This window comes from Canis lupus, chromosome 28 (genome assembly GCF_048164855.1).
Source record: "Canis lupus baileyi chromosome 28, mCanLup2.hap1, whole genome shotgun sequence".
NCBI classification, from domain to species: domain Eukaryota; kingdom Metazoa; phylum Chordata; class Mammalia; order Carnivora; family Canidae; genus Canis; species Canis lupus.
Window position 1 is genome coordinate 9,226,359 of NC_132865.1, and position 23,114 is coordinate 9,249,472.

At 36.7% G+C, this 23,114-nt stretch overlaps 1 protein-coding gene across 9 annotated transcripts in view; it reads right to left on the reverse strand.

Annotated features, from left to right (window-relative positions):
• Nucleotides 1–23,114, reverse strand: part of WWP1 (WW domain containing E3 ubiquitin protein ligase 1) — a 117,230-nt gene that overhangs the window by 8,015 nt on the left and 86,101 nt on the right. For all 9 annotated transcript variants that reach the window (XM_072803992.1, XM_072803991.1, XM_072803995.1 and 6 more), the window contains 6 exons: nt 22,016–22,104; nt 18,366–18,525; nt 15,016–15,149; nt 14,790–14,930; nt 6,851–6,971; nt 2,209–2,313 (listed from right to left, as the gene is read on the reverse strand). In XM_072803992.1, the coding sequence (XP_072660093.1) occupies nt 2,209–2,313; nt 6,851–6,971; nt 14,790–14,930; nt 15,016–15,149; nt 18,366–18,525; nt 22,016–22,104 (750 nt within the window). The remainder of the gene's footprint in view (nt 1–2,208; nt 2,314–6,850; nt 6,972–14,789; nt 14,931–15,015; nt 15,150–18,365; nt 18,526–22,015; nt 22,105–23,114) is intronic.

Here is a 23,114-nt window from a genome sequence, read left to right on the forward strand (position 1 = left end):
TGGTCTGAGTATCCGTAGCAGAAGGCAGGGGATAACGGAGCAGTCTGAGAGCAGAAGTGCATCTTAGAAGATAAAATTTATGAAAAGTAAACAAAACTATACTTTGGGTAAGGGGAAGATAAAAAGTGCTAATATAAGACCAAAAACATTTCTGCATAGAACTGTGTTAGGGTACACATTTCATCAAGACACAAGAAGCAGAGCTTATTACCACGTCTGGCATAAACCAACTCTTTTCCTAAAACAAACCCAATCTGGAAAACACAACTACTCATTTGGATTCACGTGGCCCAAAGTTCAAGCTCCTCAGGTACAGACACAAATGCTCAAGGAAAAGTCCAAGAATATGAAGAGTGAAGAAGCTAATAAATAAAGAGCCTAGAAAGATTATAAATACCCACATAGGTTCTGTATGTGATGCAATTCAGGTATTTTAGGCTTGAAAATGGACTTATTCCTACTTTTTATTTTACTCATTTATTATTTTTTGTAAACTCTATGCCCGACCCTGATCAAGAGTCACATGCTCTCACCAAATGAGCCAGCCAGGCATCCTTTGTTTAAAAGGTACAGCATCAAGAGCAGCTCTCACACCTTGCGACCAGTTTTTTCTCTACCTTTTCAGAGATGATGTATTGGCATACAGTTGACCCTTGAACAACGCAGGGGTTAGAGGCGCTGACCCCTACCCCGTGCAGTTGAAATCTCAGGAAAATCCACATACAACTTTTGACTCCCCAAAACTTAATTAATGACCTATATTGCTGACCAGAAGCCATACTGATGAACAACACATATTCTGTATATGTATTATATACTATATTCTTACGGTAAAATATGCTAGAGAAAAAAAAATGTTACTAGGAAAATACATTTATAGTACTGTGCTGTAAAAAATCCATGTATAAGTAGCTGGCACAATTCAAACCCTTGTTGTTCAGGAATCGGCTGTTCCAGCATACATTTTGAATACACAGAATATAAATTTTCCTTTTAGCCCAATAGCATATTATATACACCTTCCTCTTCCCTTAAAATTGTACTGAAACATCTCATTCTCTAATATTTTTGTTAATTTCCATTAAAAAAGTAAAAGAATGATTACAATGCACAGAATTACAGAAGTTATATAATTTATATACTTAGTCCCCTCCCAATGGACATTTAGGTATTTCAAGTCTCTGTTAGTATACCAATAGTAGTGCAATAAATAATCTATCTAGTATGTGCCATTTTGCATATGTTGAAGTATACCTATAAATTTCTAAAAGTTTCTACACTTCTTTAAATTGTTAATAAATAAATGACATATCCTTATGAAAAGATTCCACTTCTGGAAAGTCTTTCTCTAGTATTAAACAAAATCTCAGGCTTAGTTTTCATCTGAAAATGACAGTTCAGCATACATAAACTACAAGTTCAGTCACTAAATTGCTCAAATAAATCTCAATTAGTGGATTTTTGTGAAAAATATCCTTGGGCCTAGAGATTTGAAATTCTCAAACACACAAAATCTAATAAAATGTGTTTCAAGATTAGCATGCAGCATTTGGATAAGACCACCCTACTACAGTTTAAGCTAAAACACCAACAAAAGAAAGGAAGTAAGGGAAGGAAAGAAAAAAGAAAAGGAAATCCTTCTTGGGCATTATCCTTTAGACTACCCTAATTCCCTAGCATATATATTATCACACCTGAGGAATTAAGTATCTACACTGACTTTCTCATTAAAAAAACATACTAGTGGGGCGCTTGGGTGGGGGGGCTCAGATGGTTAAGCACCTGACTCTTGATCTCAGCTCAGGTCTTGGTCTCAGAGACGTTGAGTTCAAGCCCCACACGGGCTTAAAAAGCAAACAAAAAACAAAACATACTTCCTCATTTACTTCTAGAATTAAGTAGAATTTATAAACTACTTTGATACTACCAGAAAAAACATGCTATGCCTGCAAATATTACCATTAAATTACTACTTAAAGAAGATTCCGTCATTCATTTTCCCACTTAGGAAAGACCATCAAAATAAGCAATGGAAACTCCTTTAACAAATGTTCACATATTCAACTTCTGATTTTATAATTCAAAGACTAAAAACCAAGTCCAAAGGCAGTGTCAATTTTAAAAATGAACTGTTTTTTAAACCACTGTCTCACGAGAAAACATTTTCTTTGAACCCTTTGTTTTAGAAAGATAAAAAAAAGCAAATACCTGCCAAAACCAAATGATTTGCTTGCTGTTTCTTGTATAATGTCGATAAACAGTATTTCTCTGCCAATCTGCCAAATCAACTTCCTGCATGCCACACAACATAACCTGGGAAATGAGCACAGCAGCAGGTTACAGTGCAGACTTAGTGAAGAGAAGAACTATGTGACTGGTATTTGCTAATGAATACCTGTGCACATGCTGAATTACGTGAACAGCTAGGTACATGACAACTAATGATCACAGTAGGCACATCCAACAAAATCTGTAACAATTTAGAATAAGGATTCTTTGATACTTATCTTTTTTGTGTTTAATGAACTCAAACTGAAAGCATTTAGACATACTATTCTTCAAGAAAAACATTAGCTATGCTAAAAGAATCCTTTAGTAAAAAAAAAATCCAACTTATTACTATATTTCAAACATGTATTTCTGGTTCTTTTTTCTTTTTAATCTATGCGATCTTCTCTATTTAAAGTTAAAAATACACTAATTCCAGTGGGTGAGGAGATGGGGTAACTGGGTGAGTTACTAAGGAGGAGGGCACTTGATGGGATGAGCAACTGGGTGTTATACTGTATGTTAGCAAATTGAATTTAAATAAAAATAAATAAATAAAAATATATACGAATTCCTGTTACTAATTCTTCCAGACTTTGGGAATAAAATATTCTATGTGAAATTTTCAAGTAAGCCCAGTACACCACATATGGGATGAAAGCTAATTTTGGCATAATAAGATAGTCTAATACTTACTCACTTCTTCATAAATCAACTTTGAGCTACAATTTATATGCAATGACATGAATGTATTTTAAGTATAGAGTTAGATGAGTTTTGACAGATATATACACCTATGTAACCACCACCACAATCAAGATGAAGAATATTCCGATTAGGTCCCATTTTGTAGTCAAAAACACCATCCTCATCTTTGGCTCAATGTCATCAATGATATCATCACAGATTAAATTTTTGAGAATGCTATACACACACACACACACACACACACCATTTTTCTGTTATCTCCACCCTCTGGCTCCCCGCATCAACACAATGTTTATGAGATTCATCCACATTGTTGTGGGTACCATATTTCTTTCATGTTGCTAGGTGGTATTTCATTATGTGACTATACAACAATTTACTTATCCCATTTACTTCTTAATGGTCATTTAGAAGTTACTTCAAGTTTCTGGCTTTGATAAATAAAGTTGTGATGAACATTTATGGAAAAATCTTTGTATGAATATGTATTTTATTTCACTCGAGTAAATACCTAATAGTGGAACTGCTAGGGCACCAGAGGCTCATGTGTATCACATTGTAAGAATCTTCTAACATTATCCCAAAGTGGTATTTCATTTAGGTTTTTTTGGTTTTTTTTTTTTTTTTTTTTTTTTTTTTTTATGATAGTCACAGAGAGAGAGAGAGAGGCAGAGACATAGGCAGAGGGAGAAGCAGGCTCCACGCACCGGGAGCCCGACGTGGGATTCGATCCCGGGTCTCTAGGATCGCGCCCTGGGCCAAAGGCAGGCGCCAAACCACTGCGCCACCCAGGGATCCCTCATTTAGTTTTAATTCACATTTCCCCAGTAATGAATGAGGTTTCATGTGTTTACCTGCCATCATAGCTTCCTTTGTAAAGTGAGTCTTCCCCCATTCTACAAAATTTGTCTTTTTACTAAGCTGTAAGAGTATATGAACATGAATATATATATATATATATATATATATATATATATATATATATATATATATATAACATAAAATATGATGTGTGGCTAATTGTTTTGTGTTCTTCCTAAAAACTTCTGCCCATACTAAGATTTTTCTTTTTCCAGCTTTCATATTTATATTTTAAATTAATCTTTCTTAAGGCTAAAGTGAGGATCAAGGTTAATTTTCTAACATGGACATTTAGTTGATGCAGCATCATTTGTTTAAAAGACTTTTTCTCTTTCCTCACTGAAAAATATTAGCACTTCTGTTGAAAATCAATTGATAATATATATGTGTAGGTCTATTTCTGGATTCTCTTCTGTTCCACTGATATACTTGTGTATCCTTTCAAAAATACCATACTATCTTAATTATTATGGCTTAATAATAATTTCTGAAATCAGGTAGTGAACAACCTCCAAGTTTTCCTTTTTCCAAATTAATTGTTTTAGCTTATCTACCACCTTTGCATTTCCTTGTAGTTTTAGAATCAGCCTGTCAATTTCTACAAAAAATTTTTTTGGGATGCTGATTGGGATGGTGTTGAATATACAGATAAATTAAAAGAGAAGTGACATTTTATAATGTTGAGTCTTCCAATATATAACATGATGTATTTCTCCATTTATTAAAGTTCTCTTTAATTTTTCTGAGCAATGTTTTGTGTTTTTAAGTATAGAGTTCTTGCATGCCCTTGGTTAAATTTATTTTTTGAGTGCTTTAATAAAAAATACCTTACAATTTCAATTTCCAAGTGTTGCTGGCACACAGAAGATATACACTTGATTTTTAAATTATTGGCCCTCTTCTATCTTGTACTCTTGCTAAATTCACAGTTACTTCTAGTAGGGCTTTTTGTTTTTTTGTTTTGTTTTGTTTTGTTTTTTTTGGTAGGTTCCTTAGGATTTTCTAAGTTGACAATCATGTTACCATGAATAAAGGCCATTTTACTTCTTTGCTTTTTATTTCTACTTTTGCCTCCCTGCACTGGCTGGGCCATCTAGTACAGTGGGGCAATATAAAGGATGAGAGTAGACATCTTTGCCCCTGTTCCCAATCTCAACATGATATATTCATGGTATCACCATATAGAATGATGTCAGGGTTGTATCTTTTTTTGTTGATACCCTTTAACAAACTGAGAAAGTTGCTTTCTATTTCTAGTGTAATGAGAATTTTTACAAAGAATGATTATTACATTATCTTAAACAGATTTTAACTTGTAAAGGGCCATGACTATGAATAATCATTACTTCACATAATGGTATGCATGCCCATTATCGTGATATTCATGATTAAGAGATATGGAAGTAAAAGAAAAAGACTAGGAATAAAATCAACATAAAGCAAAACAACAACAAAAAAGATCTGTATTTTCTCACAGCTCTACTATGAGCTAAAGGCATCAGCAACCAATAAGGGCTTTAGTGTTCTTATGCATAAAAGGAAATTATCATATGGCCCAACTATTTCACAGGGCCATGTGTGAGACAACTGTAAACTCTACCAAGGGTATATAAAAAAGTATGCACCTATTCACCTCCTTTCAGATCTACTATCTTTCACTTGGTGGGCCTCTAAAATAGGGGCTCTTAAGGGGGTTACGGAAGATTTTAGGTGTATGCACTTTGAAGACACAAAATTATTTAATTTTTTTCAGATTCTTTAATGAAGTCTATGATTAAAAGAAAGATTAACAGTACTCTAAAAAATATCTAACCATTCTTTTCTTCTGATGTGTTTCTACTAATCTAACAGCCCTGCCTATGTTCTAACCTATATGGGGAAAGAAGACTTGAGGAATTCACCATAACTAATCATTTGAGAAATATGAACCAAAAACCACAATGGGATGTCACCATATACTCATCAGGGTTAGCTACTGTAACAAAGCAGAAAATACCAGGTGTGGGCAAAGATGTGAAGAAATTGGAACTCTCGCATACTTTTGGTGGGAATATAACCCAGTACAGCCACTGCAGGAAGCAGTGTGGGAGTTCCTCAAATAATTAAATATATAATTACTTTATGATCCAGCAAGAATACTGCTGGGTGTATATCCTAAAGAGGTATCTATGTATCCATATTTGTAGCAGTATTATTCATCAAAACCAAACAAAGCAAACCAAATATCCACTGACTGATAAATGGATAAACAAAACGTGGTATGTACATACAATGGAATATTATTCAGCCCTAAAAAGGAAAGAAAATTTTATACATGCTACAATAGCAATAAACTATGAGGACATTATTTTCAGTGAAATAAGCCAGTCACAGTAAGACAAATACTGCATGATTTCACTTATAGGAGATACCAAGAGTAGTCAAACTCATACTAAGTAGAACAGTGGGGCCAGAGTAGAAATGGGGAGTTGTTTAATGGATACAGAATTTCAGTTTTGCAAAATGAAAAAAGCTTCCAGATTGGCTGCACAATAATGTGAATATACATAACATTATTGAATTGTACTCTTAAAAAATGTTTAAAATGATAAATTTTGTTATGTGTATTTTACTCTCTCCCATCCCCCTTCAAAGGAATTTCTAATATACTTCTAACAAGTCTAAATACAGTTATGGTGACTAAGAATTATGACCTAAAAAACTGATCTTTGGGGCAACTTCACTAGTAAACCAGGGTTTCATGAAGTCCCCCAAGTTATTAGGAAGGTTGCATTCACCTTGAGGACCCCTAATAGCAGGCACTGATTAATGATTCTGTGCCCATGACATTATCATGACACTTAAGACCACCATCCCATGCTGCGATTTCAATACCCCCCTCACCCCTGACATGAATGAGAGGATTCAAGATTGTGCCATGTCATTTAAAAACGTGGACATCCTTCTGTGGAAGCACAAAAACAGTCCATCCTCCCAGTAACATTTCCTAAATGGCATAATAAAAGAGCCTAACCTCCAATTCTTTTTCATCAAAGTACTGAAGCCACTGAAGAGGGACAACTTCATTGAAACCATCAAGGAAAGCTTTGGTCTGTTCCTGCACTCCTCGAGAAAAACGCCACTCCGTCATTAAACTGAAAATAAAGACAGCATTTAAAAATAGTTAATTTGTTATGTGAGGTAAATGCTTAGAAACAAAGTACTTTTGAAATTCCTTTTTCCAAATATACTATATATAACACATATATATGCTGATGTGTGTATGTAAGTAGTTTAAGAGTTAACGTGCTTCTCCATGAGGAAATCAGTTCTAGCACATCAGCAGCTAAAAAGGATGCTTTTTCTTTTTTTAAGATTTTATTTATTTATTCACTCATGAGAGACAGAAAGAGAAAGAGAGAGACAGAGACACAGGCAGAGGGAGAAGCAGGCTCCATGCAGGGAGCCCGATGTGAGGCTCGATCCCGGGTCTCCAGGATCAGGCCCCAGGCTGAAGGTGGCACTAAACCACTGACCCACCCAGGGATCCCCAAGGATGCTTTTCAAAATAGGAAGTTCTCTGTCAATAACACAGCCACATTTGAGCACTTCTTTCCTGTTCGTGTGTAAACAAAGAATACCAAATATCGTGTGCTAACACAGTAAGGGAAAGGCTCCTCATTCTACAGGTTTTCCTTCCAGCCAAGCATTTGCCAAGGAAGACTTGAGAAGGCTTAAAGCTGGAGAATTGGTTCTTTACATGCTATTACAGAGAACGCAAAGATTTCCTAACAGGATAGAAAAAAATCGTATGTAAGATGAAAATAAAAATATTCTGAGGTGACATATCAAGCAGATGTAGAGGAGTAAGTATAATAAAAAAAGAAGGAAGAGAATCTGCACGGTGCTGCAGGATCTCCACAAAGGGCCCCTCTGACAGTAGATGGGTCTGGAGGTCTCTGGAGGAACAGCGCAGGACTAGTGATGGGGAGAAGCTGCCGATACCAGCAGATAAAAGGAAAGGCCGTTTACCCACATTGGGTCCCAGAGGAAGCTGGTCTTCTCTGCTGAGGCAAACCTTACATCCTTGCTGCCTCTACAGCTGTTCATCAATGACTTGCCCTCTTTTGCCCATGCCCTCAACTCTAACTTCCCACCTCACTTCCCACTTGCCCACATGGGTGCTAGACTATTACTTTTCAAAACGCTTCCTTCAACCCAGTGATTTTATGTTTTTTTAATGTTTTATTTATTTATTCATGGGAGACACAGAGAGAGAGAGGCAGAGACATAGGAAGAGGGAGAAGCAGGCTCCCTCCCATCAGTGGAGCCTGATGTGAGACTCATTCCAGGACCCCGGGATCATGACCTGAGCCAAAGGCAGACGCTCAACCACTGAGCCATGCAGGTGACCCCCAGTGTTTCTGAACTATTCTCTCTCTTTTTACCACCACTCCTAATAAAAGTTTATACTTCACTGTCTCCACTTCTCACCTCCTATTTACCCAAATTTTATTTTATTTTTTGAATTTTTTATTTTTTTTTCTAATTTATTTTTTTATTGGTGTTCAATTTACTAACATACAGAATAACGCCCAGTGCCCGTCACCCATTCACTCCCACTCCCCGCCCTCCTCCCCTTCTACCACCCCTAGTTCGTTTCCCAGAGTTAGCAGTCTTTACATTCTGTCTCCCTTTCTGATATTTCCCACACATTTCTTCTCCCTTCCCTTATATTCCCTTTCACTATTATTTATATTCCCCAAATGAATGAGAACATATAATGTTTGTCCTTCTCCGACTGACTTACTTCACTCAGCATAATACCCTCCAGTTTCATCCACCTCGAAGCAAATGGTGGGTATTTGTCATTTCTAATAGCTGAGTAATATTCCATTGTATACATAAACCACATCTTCTTTATCCATTCATCTTTCGTTGGACACCGAGGCTCCTTCCACAGTTTGGCTATCGTGGCCATTGCTGCTATAAACATCGGGGTGCAGGTGTCCCGGCGTTTCATTGCATTTGTATCTTTGGGGTAAATCCCCAACAGTGCAATTGCTGGGTCGTAGGGCAGGTCTATTTTTAACTCTTTGAGGAACCTCCACACAGTTTTCCAGAGTGGCTGCACCAGTTCACATTCCCACCAACAGTGCAAGAGGGTTCCCTTTTCACCGCATCCTCTCCAACATTTGTGGTTTCCTGCCTTGTTAATTTTCCCCATTCTCACTGGTGTGAGGTGGTATCTCATTGTGGTTTTGATTTGTATTTCCCTGATGGCAAGTGATGCAGAGCATTTTCTCATATGCGTGTTGGCCATGTCTATGTCTTCCTCTGTGAGATTTCATGTCTTTTGACCATTTCATGATTGGATTGTTCATTTCTTTGGTGTTGAGTTTAATAAGTTCTTTATAGATCTTGGAAACTAGCCCTTTATCTGATATGTCATTTGCAAATACCTTCTCCCATTCTGTAGGTTGTCTTTGAGTTTTGTTGACTGTATCCTTTGCTGTGCAAAAGCTTCTTATCTTGATGAAGTCCCAATAGTTCATTTTTGCTTTTGTTTCTTTTGCCTTTGTGGATGTATCTTGCAAGAAGTTACTGTGGCCGAGTTCAAAAAGGGTGTTGCCTGTGTTCTCCTCTAGGATTTTGATGGACTCTTGTCTCACATTTAGATCTTTCATCCATTTTGAGTTTATCTTTGTGTATGGTGAAAGAGAGTGGTCTAGTTTCATTCTTCTGCATGTGGATGTCCAATTTTCCCAGCACCATTTATTGAAGAGACTGTCTTTCTTCCAATGGATAGTCTTTCCTCCTTTATCGAATATTAGTTGACCAAAAAGTTCAGGGTCCACTTCTGGGTTCTCTATTCTGTTCCACTGATCTATGTGTCTGTTTTTGTGCCAGGACCACACTGTCTTGATGACCACAGCTTTGTAGTACAACCTGAAATCTGGCATTGTGATGCCCCCAGATTTGGTTTTCTTCTTTTTTAAAATTTGCCTGGCTATTCGGGGTCTTTTCTGATTCCACACAAATCTTAAAATAATTTGTTCTAACTCTCTGAAGAAAGTCCATGGTATTTTGATAGGGATTGCATTAAACGTGTAAATTGCCCTGGGTAACATTGACATTTTCACAATATTAATTCTGCCAATCCATGAGCATGGAATATTTTTCCATCTCTTTGTGTCTTCCTCAATTTCTTTCAGAAGTGTTCTATAGTTTTGAGGGTAGAGATCCTTTACATCTTTGGTTAGGTTTATTCCTAGGTATCTTATGCTTTTGGGTGCAATTGTAAATGGGATTGACTCCTTAATTTCTCTTTCTTCAGTCTCATTGTTAGTGTATAGAAATGCCACTGATTTCTGGGCATTGATTTTGTATCCTGCCACGCTGCCAAATTGCTGTATGAGTTCTAGCAATCTTGGGGTGGAGACTTTTGGGTTTTCTATGTAGAGTATCATGTCATCGGCGAAGAGGGAGAGTTTGACTTCTTCTTTGTCAATTTGAATGCCTTTAATGTCTTTTTGTTGTCTGATTGCTGAGGCTAGGACTTCCAGTACTATGTTGAATAGCAGTGGTGAGAGTGGACATCCCTATCTTGTTCCTGATCTTAGGGGAAAGGCTCCCAGTGCTTCCCCATTGAGAATGATATTTGCTGTGGGCTTTTCATAGATGGCCTTTAAGATATTGAGGAATGTTCCCTCTATCCCTACACTCTGAAGAGTTTTGATCAGAAATGGATGCTGTATTTTGTCAAATGCTTTCTCTGCATCTAATGAGAGGATCATATGGTTCTTGGTTTTTCTCTTGCTGATATGATGAATCACATTGATTGTTTTACGGGTGTTGAACCAGCCTTGTGTCCCACGGATAAATCCTACTTGGTCATTCACCCAAATTTTAAACCACTGTAATGGTCTGGGGCTTTCAACATCTCTTCTAGGAGGGAAAAAAACCCTTTCTTTACAAATATCACCAAAGAACTCTAATTGCCAAGCCCCAGGCCCTCTTCAAAATCACTCCTGTGCATGAACGTCCTGTAACACTGGGCACTGGCATTCGCCAAGCCGACTTCAGTTTTTCCCTGGTCTGGCAATACCACCATTCCTGATCTGATCTAACTCTGGCTATTTATTAATTTCCTTCATTGGTTTCACTGTTCCATAGATGTTGGTATCACTGCAATCTCTGCCTTCTTTTCTTTTAACTACCTCAACATGATATCATTAATTACCTAAACTCTTAATCATCACAGAAAAGCCAGTCATTCTTGAATTCCCAAATCCTGATTTCCTCCTAAGATACTAAGATATAAAGTCCTCCTTCCTTGGATATCCTGCTAACACATGCAACTGTTAACCAATCCAGAAACTTCAAATATTTCATTTGCTAGTATTTTCCTCACTATATGTAACTGATCTTTGAATCTGAACTAATCTATTCCTATAACATCCTTAAAAATCCATTCCTTCATTTATGTCTACAGTGTCCTATTTCAGGTCTATGATACTCAACCACAAGAAGAATGAAAGAGCCTCTTACCTATGTTCTGATCTCTAACCACTCTCTTCCATCCATCTATCCCTCCCAGGTCATCCTCCACAAAGGTACCTGAATTAGCCTTCCAAAAACAATTCTCATCACCTCATCTTGGTTTTGGTTAGTTTTTCATGACTTATATTAGAGCAAACTCCAGGTTTCTTAGACATAAGAATTTCCTTAGACTAATATACAATCTGGCTACCACCTGAGGCTCCTAGCTAGCCACTATTTCTCACCATGATACTATTACCACAGTGCTGTGGTTGTAGATTCTCAGGATAAACTAATCCCTTTAATACCTCAATTCCTCTGCTCCAAGGGGATCCCTGGGTGGCTCAGCGGTTTAGCACCTGCCTTTGGCCCAGAGCGTGATCCTGGAGTCCCAGGATTGAGTCCCATATCGGGCTCCCTGCATGGAGCCTGCTTCACCCTCTGCCTATGTCTCTGCCCCCCCCCCTCTCTCTGTGTCTCTCATGAATAAGTAAAATCTTTAAAAAAAATTCCTCTGCTCCTGCTATTTCCCTCCCCCCAAAACTCTCCATCTACCAGGCTAGCTTCCACTTGTCTTTTCAGACCTAACATACGCAATGTCCTATGAAGAACTTTCCTCAGTTCTCCCAACAGAATCAATGACTTCCTTCTCACTCTGGATCCCGACAGCACTTCATACATCTTTCTACCATTCATTTACTCATAGATTCATGGAGGTCCTACTCTGTACACTAGAAACAAAATATCACAATTTAAAAAGAAGAGTAGTCTCACATAATAGCATAAAGTCTCACATAAAGAGCAAGATTAAAATACAAGATTAAAAAGTCTGTTACGGTTTCAGAGACTGAAACGAAATTATCCAAAAATTGTTTATATTCAGGATTAGTTATTAACTTTTTATAACGGTGTTATACAGATAAGACTTTAGAAAACAGTGATCACCTTAACACAATACATAAAATTCAAAGTAGTGAACTAAATATGAACTTCATATGATGAAATTGTATTTAATCTGTTTTCATTATTTGAAAATATGGACAGTATTTTTAAAAATGCTTCAGTTACGCTATTAAGTAACTACTGTTGGATCCTGTGGAAAGTTTAAGGCTTAAGTACAGAAAGCCCAGTGCCTTATGGACCATCCTTGTAAATATGTTTTCAAAATGTAAATGGCTATATTGTTTTTGCCAGTAAGAGTAATAAATGCTTACTGCATGACAAATAAGCAAAACAGAAATATGTCAGAGAATACAAATATATACAAAGAAGAAAATCAGTCATTGGCTTAACTCCAATTGGACAACAGTAGTTTAGCAGAAAACTAGGAAGCCAGAGGCCTAGAATGCCACATAGAATGGCTGCATTTACTTAATAAACAAGGAGACATTAAGGATGTGAAATTCAAAGGCCATAGCAACTTATGGGTTAAAAAGAGAAAAAAAGATAATTATGACCTTCTGGGAAAGCAACACACCAATATCTATTAAAGAGTCTTTGATTTTTTTTTTAATATTTTTTTTTATTTATTTATGATAGTCACAGAGAGAGAGAGAGAGAGAGAGAGAGAGAGGCAGAGACACAGGCAGAGGGAGAAGCAGGCTCCATGCACCTGGAGCCCGATGTGGGATTCGATCCCGGGTCTCCAGGACCGCGCCCTGGGCCAAAGACAGGCGCCAAACTGCTGCGCCACCCAGGGATCCCTATTAAAGGGTCTTTGACTGAATTATCTCACTTCAGAAATCTATCCCACAAAGACAAAAGCAGCAGGTATACAGATTTATACTTAAGGAAGTTTTGTGTTGCCTTTGTAGTAGCCCAAACTGGACACAACCTGAATGATACCTACTAGCAAAAATGACAGATGGATATATCATAATTAATCTAGCTATTAGAAAATGTGTTAGATCTCTCTTTACTGATGTGGAGGATGGAATAACCAAGCTAGACAGTAACATGTATGATATGATCCCATTTTTTAAACAAATATCAAGAACAACATAAAAATTTGAGACAAAGGTGACACTGAGAATCCAAGCCTGAAAGAGCATAAAAATGATAGTATCATCAACAGAGACAGGTCAAGTGAGGCAATAGGAAAACAAATTGAGAATTTTGATTTTGACGTGTTGAGGAGTTGGCAAACTGTGGCCCATGGGCCCACTCCAACCTGTCATCAGGTTTTTATACATAGCATGTGAGCTAAGAATAGTCTTTACTTTTTAAAAATGGCTGAGAAAGGGATCCCTGGGTGGCGCAGCAGTTTGGCGCCTGCCTTTGGCCCAGGGCGCAATCCTGGAGACCCGGGATCGAATCCCACATCGGGCTCGTGGTGCATGGAGCCTGCTTTGCTTCTCTCTCTGCCTGTGTCTCTGCCTCTCTCTCTCTCTCTGTCTGTGACTATAATAAATAAATAATAAATAAATAAAATATTTAAAAATGGCTGAGAAAATATTGAAAGAATATCTCATGATTTGAAATCACATTTCAGAGTACTCAGTAGTTTTCCTGGAACATAGCTACAAGTATCTCTTCATATTCTATGTGCTTTTGTGCTGCAATAGCAGAGTGGAGTAGTTCCAAGAGAGACTGTATGTGGCTCACAAGCCTGAAATATTTACTATCTGGTTCTATTCTGGAAAGGTATGCATTTACCTTGCTGGCAAATGGAAATTACACCTTAAGTATCTGAAGATACTACCTTAATAGAAAACTGAAGCCACGATAGCAGGCTTTGTAGAGAAGCAGGTTGAATAAAGAACCTGGGAAGCATGCATAGCTACGAAATTGGGGTTTAGGTAACCATCATTACAGAAAATGTGAAGAAAATTTCTATGGTGCAGGATCATGGAATTCAAGAAAATGAAGGGTTTCAAAACAGGGGCTTGGCAGGTCCTATGAAAAGAGTAAGTTAAAGAGGAAAAGTGAGCTGGAAGAGGAATGAACATCAGGGTGCTGGTCAGAGCCTGGGCTTCAGGCTGGGCTTTGCTACAACCTGAAAGAGCACCCTGGGTGCTTCACCTAGAAATAAAAAAGCTTCACAGTCTTTGCAAAGCCCTTTTAAGCCCCACTGTTCTATAATTTTTGATCTGGACAAAGGTAGAATGCATACAGCACGTGCGAGTGGGAAAATGAAGGTCATCATTTATTCCTTTATTTCAAGAACACTGGTACTGTTGAGAAGAACTTAAATAAATGTACATTAGAGGCAAGAGAAGTTATTTTAGTACATTTGAATTTTTGAGCATGTTTATAAACAGACCAAGATAGAGTGCAAATGCAAAAAAGGATAAGTGAAAGGGGGAATGAATGCGGGAACAGCTTCCCAGAGGAGTGAACATGGGATAAAATTAAAGGTACAGACAGAGGAGTTAGTTCTGACATGCTCTAGAAGTTCTAGAGATTCAGGTCAATCAGGTGTATCACCTTACCCAATATATTCATCTTTGTTCTCCTCAGTCACCAGGATATTGGAACCTCCCAGCTTCAGGTCATGTGAAGTAACCTTTCCCAAAATTTCCATGTCAACAGAAAAGTACATTTCTAAGCCACATTCTTCAATGTTGTTGTCTCTAGGTGATACAAATATACATTGATTAATTAATGTATCTAAGTTGGCTTTAAGAAAATGCCTTATTGAAAGATAAATCTTCAAACCTTATCCAGATAAGGGAGTTATAAAATTCAGTATCAATAGATTCCAAATCCTTAATAGTCAGTTTTTTACTTAGCATACGCTTGTAGAATGGTAAAGAGAAACCAGTATCAATAAACTTCCCATGAAAAAGTGCCTGTCAAGAGAAATAAAAATTTTTACTTAAAAATTTATAGAACAACAATTTCTTATTTAGAGCACAATGATAACAGAGAAAACGTGAGGCTTCACAGGCCAAAATAAGCACTTAAATAAGCAACCGGCATAAATCATGAAAACCAAAATATTACATGAAATGTATTAAGTATGAAACACAAAATACAAAGTTAAATGACTTCAAACACTTAGCTCTATCACATCCTATCAATAACTGTCAACGAGGACGGTAAAGGAACAAAACCTCCACTCTTTCTAGGATGTTTTATAAATTAAGTTACCTACCTGGATGCAGAAATATAGGAAAAAACCTCAGGGCTCCTGTGCATACATCAGCAAGACAAGACCCCTCCTTCTACTCCTTTCTGACCACAGTTGCTTAAGAGATTTGCAGGACTAACTCCATTTGCCTTCACTGTTGCTCACAACAGCCAACACAGGAAGTGCCAGACCCTCTCAGCACCCCAACTCTCACCACCAATTGCCCATCCATTTCAAAATCCAATTCCATTTCTCACACCTCCCCTCACTCCCAAAACTACCTCTATGATTTGCCCTTTGAAGTTTGTAATCCATCATTAACAAAATCCCCCAGATACTCAACTTGTTCGTTGAAGATCTTTTAGCACCTTGATTTAACAAACCTCTGGCACTTTTCTGAGGACTTGTTTCCCCTCAAGTCCTCCCAAAGGGGTGCTGTTTCTCTCCCATCCTCTTCATGTCACCACGCCTGGAAGTAGGGCAGGTGTTGCTCCTCATACTAATTCTTCCTCCTCAAATGTGCCCGTCTTCCAACTCATGGCTTCATACTGCCATTAGTGGCTCACCACCCTCACCCTCACGTTGCTGTCATCAACTGTAGATCTCTGGGTTTCTCCTTGTAACTCCCTCAATGACGTGTTCTTCTACACTACCATCATAATTTTGGACATTTCAACATCTAAACATTCTTGACATCAATGACCTTAGATACTGTTACTAGCAATAACTGTTTTCTTTCACAAACTCAATTTGAACCACACCTAATTTTCTAGCTCACTGCCTTTTGCAATTTTTGACTCCACTGGAATCTAAAGAATACATGGAACCTTATCACTGTTTCTCAGCTTCTCAAAAAAGTTATTTCTCCCCTTATTCAGTTTTGACTCCATCATCAATCATTAAAATTACTCTCTTGTATACCTTCAAACCCAGCCTCTCCTCAATGAATTTCTGGCAAAATCCAAAGCCCAGCTAAACACAACCCTTAACCTACTCCATGCCTGTGCCTAGGTACTGGAACATGATAGAAATGCACATACAACCATGCTGACTAGTTCATGACCAACAATCTCCAGTGGGAGCTTGGTGGGAGCCTGATAATTATTATTTCCCCACTGCAGTCACTCTCCTGGGTGACTATTTCATTCCTCAAATAGTTCTTTTCTCTACTTCTCACTCTGAGCTAATGGTCTTGCTTTTTCTCTTACTCAAGATCACTGCTCCTGTATTCCCTATCTCTTTGACCTCATCAAATTCTTTTTTCTTACTTAATCATGATTATCTGCATGTAAATATTTTATTCTCCTCCCATTCTCGATTCCATATCTATTTCTAGATACTATCCAATTTCCCTATCATCCTTAACAGCAAACTTCCTTAAAATATTTGTTTATATTTGTCATCTCCATTTCTCTTTCCATTCTCTCTGGATTTCCCTCCCACCAATCAACTGTTCCTCTCTACTGCTCCTGAATATCTTTCCGCTGGCCAAATCAAATGGTTACTTCTAAGATCTCATCTTGCTCACCATACCAGCACTCTGGACAGGGCTGGTCATCTTCCTTCGTCTTCTAGCAACTGTTCTTGTTTGTTTGATTCTCCTACCTCCTCTGCCTCAGCTCTTTTGCTGGTTCCTTCCCATCTCCTTGATTTACTTGCAAATGTCCTTAAATTTCTTCTCTGTCTACTCTTATTCCTTAAATAATCACATAGCCCTAACCTAGCTAGATACCCCCTCATTGCCAGACTTTTATACTCAACTACCTATTATATATCTCCATTTGGAGGTTAGACCTACATTTTTTCCAAATTTGAATTTTGATTTTTCCCAACCCCAAAAATGTGCTCTTGCCACAAACCTGCCACCTTACAATACAGCAAATGCAACCAGACACACAGGCCATAAATTTTGGTGCCATATTTGACTCTCTCACGCTGTGAATTTAAGCCGTCAAAGTTCTGTTAGCTCCAGAATCCAAACCACTTCTCCCTACCTCCTTTGCTATATTACTCAAGTCCAAGACACTATCACCTCTCACCTGGATTGTGGCAAATGGTCTCTCTGCTTCCACTGTTGCTTTCCTCTGCCCCTAATTAGTCTCTTTTCTACACAGCAGCAAGTAGACTTAGTAATAATCCCATCTCTGGCCAAATTCTTTCTCATATACTCTGTTCCATGCATACTATTTTTTAATCAAAAATGTAATTTCACTTTGGAACTTTTTTCTTGCTGTTCCTTCTGCCTAGAAAGTCATTCTCCAAGATATATGCATCATTCAATCCTTTGCTTTCACATTTCTCTTTATGTGCTACCCCTCAGAGAGGTTTCCTCTAATCATGCCATATGAAAAAGCAACACTCCTTTTCCCTCAGCACATACTTATGTGTTATTCTTTCTCCCTCTAATAGAATTTAGATACTGAGAGCAGGGACTACGTCTTTTCTTCATGGTTTCCTCTATGTCATACTATGATGCATAGTAGGTGCTCAATAAATATTTGCTGAGTGAATAAACACAAAATGTACAAATAAACACAAATATTTCTGAAAAGACAATAGTCCCACAAGAGCTTCTGCAAAGTTCTGAAGACTCCCAAAATATCAGTCAGGTACAATTGTTATACAACTCAGATTTTCCTTTTATACAGAAAAAGTCACACTGTAATCAAGCTTTATCTATAAAATCAAAGGACTTTTAATAGCCAAGCAGCTACATTAATAATCCTCATATTCACAATCTTGATTTCATACAGGTACTCAAAAAATATGCTGTTCTTCTTTCTAGGCAAACTTCCTTGGTAACAAAATTTGTAAATATACACAATCAAGGACAACATGGATCATTTTTTTAAGTCCTCCCTAAAATATTTTTGAAATAAGCAAGTTTGAATAAATAAATGAATAAATAAATAAATAAAGGAAAATTAGGACTCACCATAGCAATAAAGCGACCAATAAAACAGAAGTATGAGAGATGGTCTGGATTAATGGTTGATGCTGGATTTATTTGTAGACAATAGTTGTTCTTGCCAGCATACTCAAATAGGCAATACATGGGGTTCAAAACTTCATGTGAAAGCAAGAAAAACCATTCTCTAAAAGAAAGTAAGATTATTTTTTAGCATTCATACATACATGAATTTAAAAACATCTTAAATATACCCATGCACATATATCTCTGCTCAACAGCCTTTAACAACTTCACTGCCCAATTCCTTAGTGCTCCAGTTAAGTCTTCCTATGATCTGACCCTCCATCCAGTCACCTGCAGTTCCTGTGATGCCAAACCACAAACTCAGTGCCACTCATAGATATCATGCTTCTGTCTATGCTGTAACTTTCATTTGAGTATGTATCCTCAGTGTCAGCTCAGCCTGGGTAGGTCCCACTTTTGCTTTCAGTCAACTTAGATATATCCTGCTTCAGCAATTTTTTGAAGCAACTTTCAGCATATTGATTTGTATCAATCACTGAATACTTTGTGGTATTGTGATAACAACCACAATATTATTCATCTTCCCATTCATGCATGACCTGCCCATCCACTAGACTAGAAGCTCCTCAAAAGGAAAAGCCATGTCTTCATATATATTTTTGTAGCCTTAACTCACAGGCATTCTAGGATCTATATGCAATAGGTTTTAGTAAGTATTTGTTGGTGATACTGACATAGAAAGCATTACTGCTACAAAAGTTTTAAATTTATTGCCAATGTATTACAAATGGAACTAAAATTAAAAACACGAAATCTTTCAATGTGATAAGCATACTCTAACTTATTACCACCTATGCTGCCTCATTTATCAAAGTCGAATACATGAAATCCAACTAGATAAAAGATTAATAATTCATAACACAAAATAAACCCAATCTGCAAGACTCTCTTTAAAAGAAATTACTTCTAAAGCAGGGTTCCAAGCTCAAATGCTTATAGTGACCATCAGTAAGTGGTTTCCTTCTCTACACAGGCTTCATATTCTCTACTTAACCACAACCCCTCATTCTTCATTGTATTCCTGATAAAAGTTATTACCACTTTTAAGGAAGAATTCTTTCTAGGCAGATAATCATTGTCCTTAGATGACAGGGCAGTGGTGGGCACAGAGTGAAATGAAAAAGAATGTATCTAACCTACAGGGCTGAATCAGCTACTGAGATTCAGCCAATTGATGTCATGTGAGAAGGTGGGAATGTGGGTCTAAGGTTTTTAAAGAGAAGCCAGAAATCTTGATTCTTAAGCATAATCTAGTGATTTTCTTTAATGCTGTCAAATAATTGAAAAAACTTAAAAATCACAATGGGAGACATTATTAGGCAGGCCAGATCTAGCCTGGAAACCCATTTACAAAAGCTTTTCTTTATAAAGCTTTAAAAATACAATCTCAGAAACTGCCTAATAGGTAGAGAAGGGAGTCTCTCCCTATAAAAAATCAACTAAGAAATGACAAAACACCAATTAACCAAACTTAATTCAGTCCCAATATAGCAGTTGAACCACGTGACTTCCCACTGGGACAAGGTTGAGGTAAGACATGCCCCCCAGGGAAAGGATTGACAGGTCTGTGAGAATGTGTTTAGACACAAAAAAAAACTAGAAATAAACTTTCTAGTTGCTGCAGATCACTTTTAGCAAACAGCAGCCCAGAGAAAATGGAATATGTTCAAAAGAAGAATGCCTATAACATGGTATCTGACCTATATATCCTGACACTAAAAGAAAAGAAGGAAAAATTCTAACTAACAAGAGGTGGAAGAGTTCATTTTCAACATATCCTTTCCTATATTCTCAAATAAACTAAAGAGATAGGTTAGAAAATTATGAGACAACAGATGAGCTAGCAGAGCCTAGAGAAGAAAATGAAGAAAACAGTAAAGCCACTAATGAAGAAAAATCACATTAGAAGCAACAAAATGTAGGGCAGTACTGCATACAGTGACATGAGGATAGGTTTGAGAAAATTGAAACAAAGTGGAAAAGCACACAGATAAAAATAATCAGAGAAAAGATGACAGACATGTAAGACTGACAAAGAAGATTCCACATACCCATGACTGATGTTCCTGAAGAAAAATGGAACAAATGGAACAGAAAAAATTTTCAAAGACATAATAGAAGAAAATTTCCCTTAAATTAAGAAAGATTTTAATAGGTTCCTAAGAAAAGATATAAAACAATCAATAATGAAATTAATGAACTTCAAGGAAAAGGACTGTGTAGGCACCCAAAGAAAAAGTTTCCTACAAGGGGCTGTCCTTCCACTGCATAGTGTTGTTAACATTCAGTGCTAGAAGACCGTGAAGCAATATCTACAGAGGAGTAGAGAAACTGGAGTTGCATAAGAAATTTGCATCTAGTGAAGTTGTTTATATACAAAAGCAACAGAAAATACATTTTCAAACATGCAAAACTAAAGGAGTATATCACCCTTGTGAACTCCTAAATAAATTAAAACTAATACATGAATCAAAATTAAGAATTTGGGAATAAGAAAATCATGGTATGGAGTAACTGGATATGTGCATTTAAACCTTCAAAACATAAAACTAAACCCAAATAGTTGAGGTAACTATGAGTGCAGACAAATGTATGAATGTTATAAAGTCAGACAGTAAAAATAGTACAATTCATTTCTAAGATATACCTATTTTTTAATGTCTGAACATTTCTGAATTGAGATAAATCACAACAGATGTGATATGAACATTTACTGTGATAGGTAGTGTTTCTTTTCTGAAAAAGCTTAATAATACATTGAAGGAGAAAATATGTTAATTAACCAAACCTCTGATAATTGCACATATATGCTCCCACCTATCTCTTTTTGCCTGCTGTACTAAAATTATGATTTTTGTAATTCTGTACACTTCTGAAATACTAGTTTAAAAAGATTTGTTCCTATGAAAAGCAGGTTTAATTCTTTTAAAAGATTTAATGAAAGTGTTCTGCTTAAAAATAAACTTGTCAAATTAGGTGTGGGCAAAGCAAAAAAGTTGCTCATTAAAAAAAAAAAAGGATTTCCCACTCTTATTGCTTCACATTTCCCACTGTTAACAATCTATTTAATGAATGTGAAAAACTATTCTCAAAAGGGCTCAGATTGGATTAAAACACAAACATAAAACCAACATATACTGTTACAATAGCAATAATTAAGATCCATTAATTTTGGTATCTGCATACAATGTAATATTATGCAACCATTAAATGAGAGAAGTATTAGTGTCATAAAATAAAGGAGAGTATTAATAGCTCCATACAGGCTATGAAAAGATGTCCATGAGATATAAAACGATAAAATGAAGTTGCTATATTGTACATGTTGTATGATCAATTCAGTTTCAAAAAAAAAAACCCAGCAAATATATACTATATCACACATACATACAAATTTATATATATGCAGAGAAAATGTATAGGATAAACAAGATAGTAGTAACAGTTACCTCTAGAATTGTGCTAATATTTTAACTTTTGTTTTTAAAAATAACTGGATTGCTACTGAAAAAAAAGTATCTTTTCAAGAATACACCCAATGCATACAATGGAGACATACTTATTTCAAAGCAAATGTGCGTTTATTTTACCTTGCTAGACCACCATAATCAAGTCCTTCTTCTCCTCTAAATATTACATATAATCGCCTTCTCAAGTCATAGGGTTTTAATGCCATAATCTAAAACAAAAACATGGATACTTAAGCACTCATACAGCACAAGTTTCTTCCAAAACAATTCAGTTTAAATTTAATCTCCACTTCCAAAATAACACATTTCCTTATCTTGTACAATGCCTTCAACTCAAGAGATAAACTGGTATGTTCCACAAACTAGTAGAGATGTACCTTACTCTATTAAGCTTTCTGTGATTTACCTTCTAAAATCTCTTTCCCCTCTTTTAGTATTAAACGGTAGTTCTACTTTGGATCAGTGGCAACAGAGGAAGAGTGACACAGAAAGCTTTTAAGTTTAGAAAATACTCCTTCCCCTGTCACGCCCCAAATTACCAGAATCTTGTAAAAGGTGACTTATACTTTTTTAACTGGCAACATCTGATAAGAAGCAAAGAGCTTGTTCTGGGTCCTGCTTATACCACATATTCCATTTCTCAGTAGGAAAGGGACTCAGTCAGCTAAAGCAAAGAATTATTTATACAATACCCATATCCAATTTCCATAGTCCTTAATGCCTTACATTGGATTACTAGCAAACAGGTTTTACTTCTGGATAACAATTAACTACTTCCACCACACATCTGTCAAAACCAAAGCCAAGACTGATGTTTGTGTGACGGCACAGCTCACCAGCAGGACTTTGCCTCATAGGCAGTCATGCACATCAAATAGACCATCATTCTCCCCACACCAGAGGACAAGGCAAAATAAAGTCTTTCGTGACTTGGATGTACAACTTACTACAATAAAGCTCAAACTACAATAAAGCTCAAGAACTTAGAGCAAGCTAAGAATTAACTCCAACCAAAAAAAAGTTTTGATAATAGCTACATTAAGTATCTTGCCCAAATTCCAACAGCTAGTAAAATTAAACTAGGATTTAAACATCTCTGACTTTAGAATGCTGCTATTTTGGCTTGTTTATGTACAAGTCCCTGGGTACATGTATATACAGGGGCTTTCAATTCATCACTGTAATACTTCTGGGAGAGGAATGAGAAGACTTTTATGAA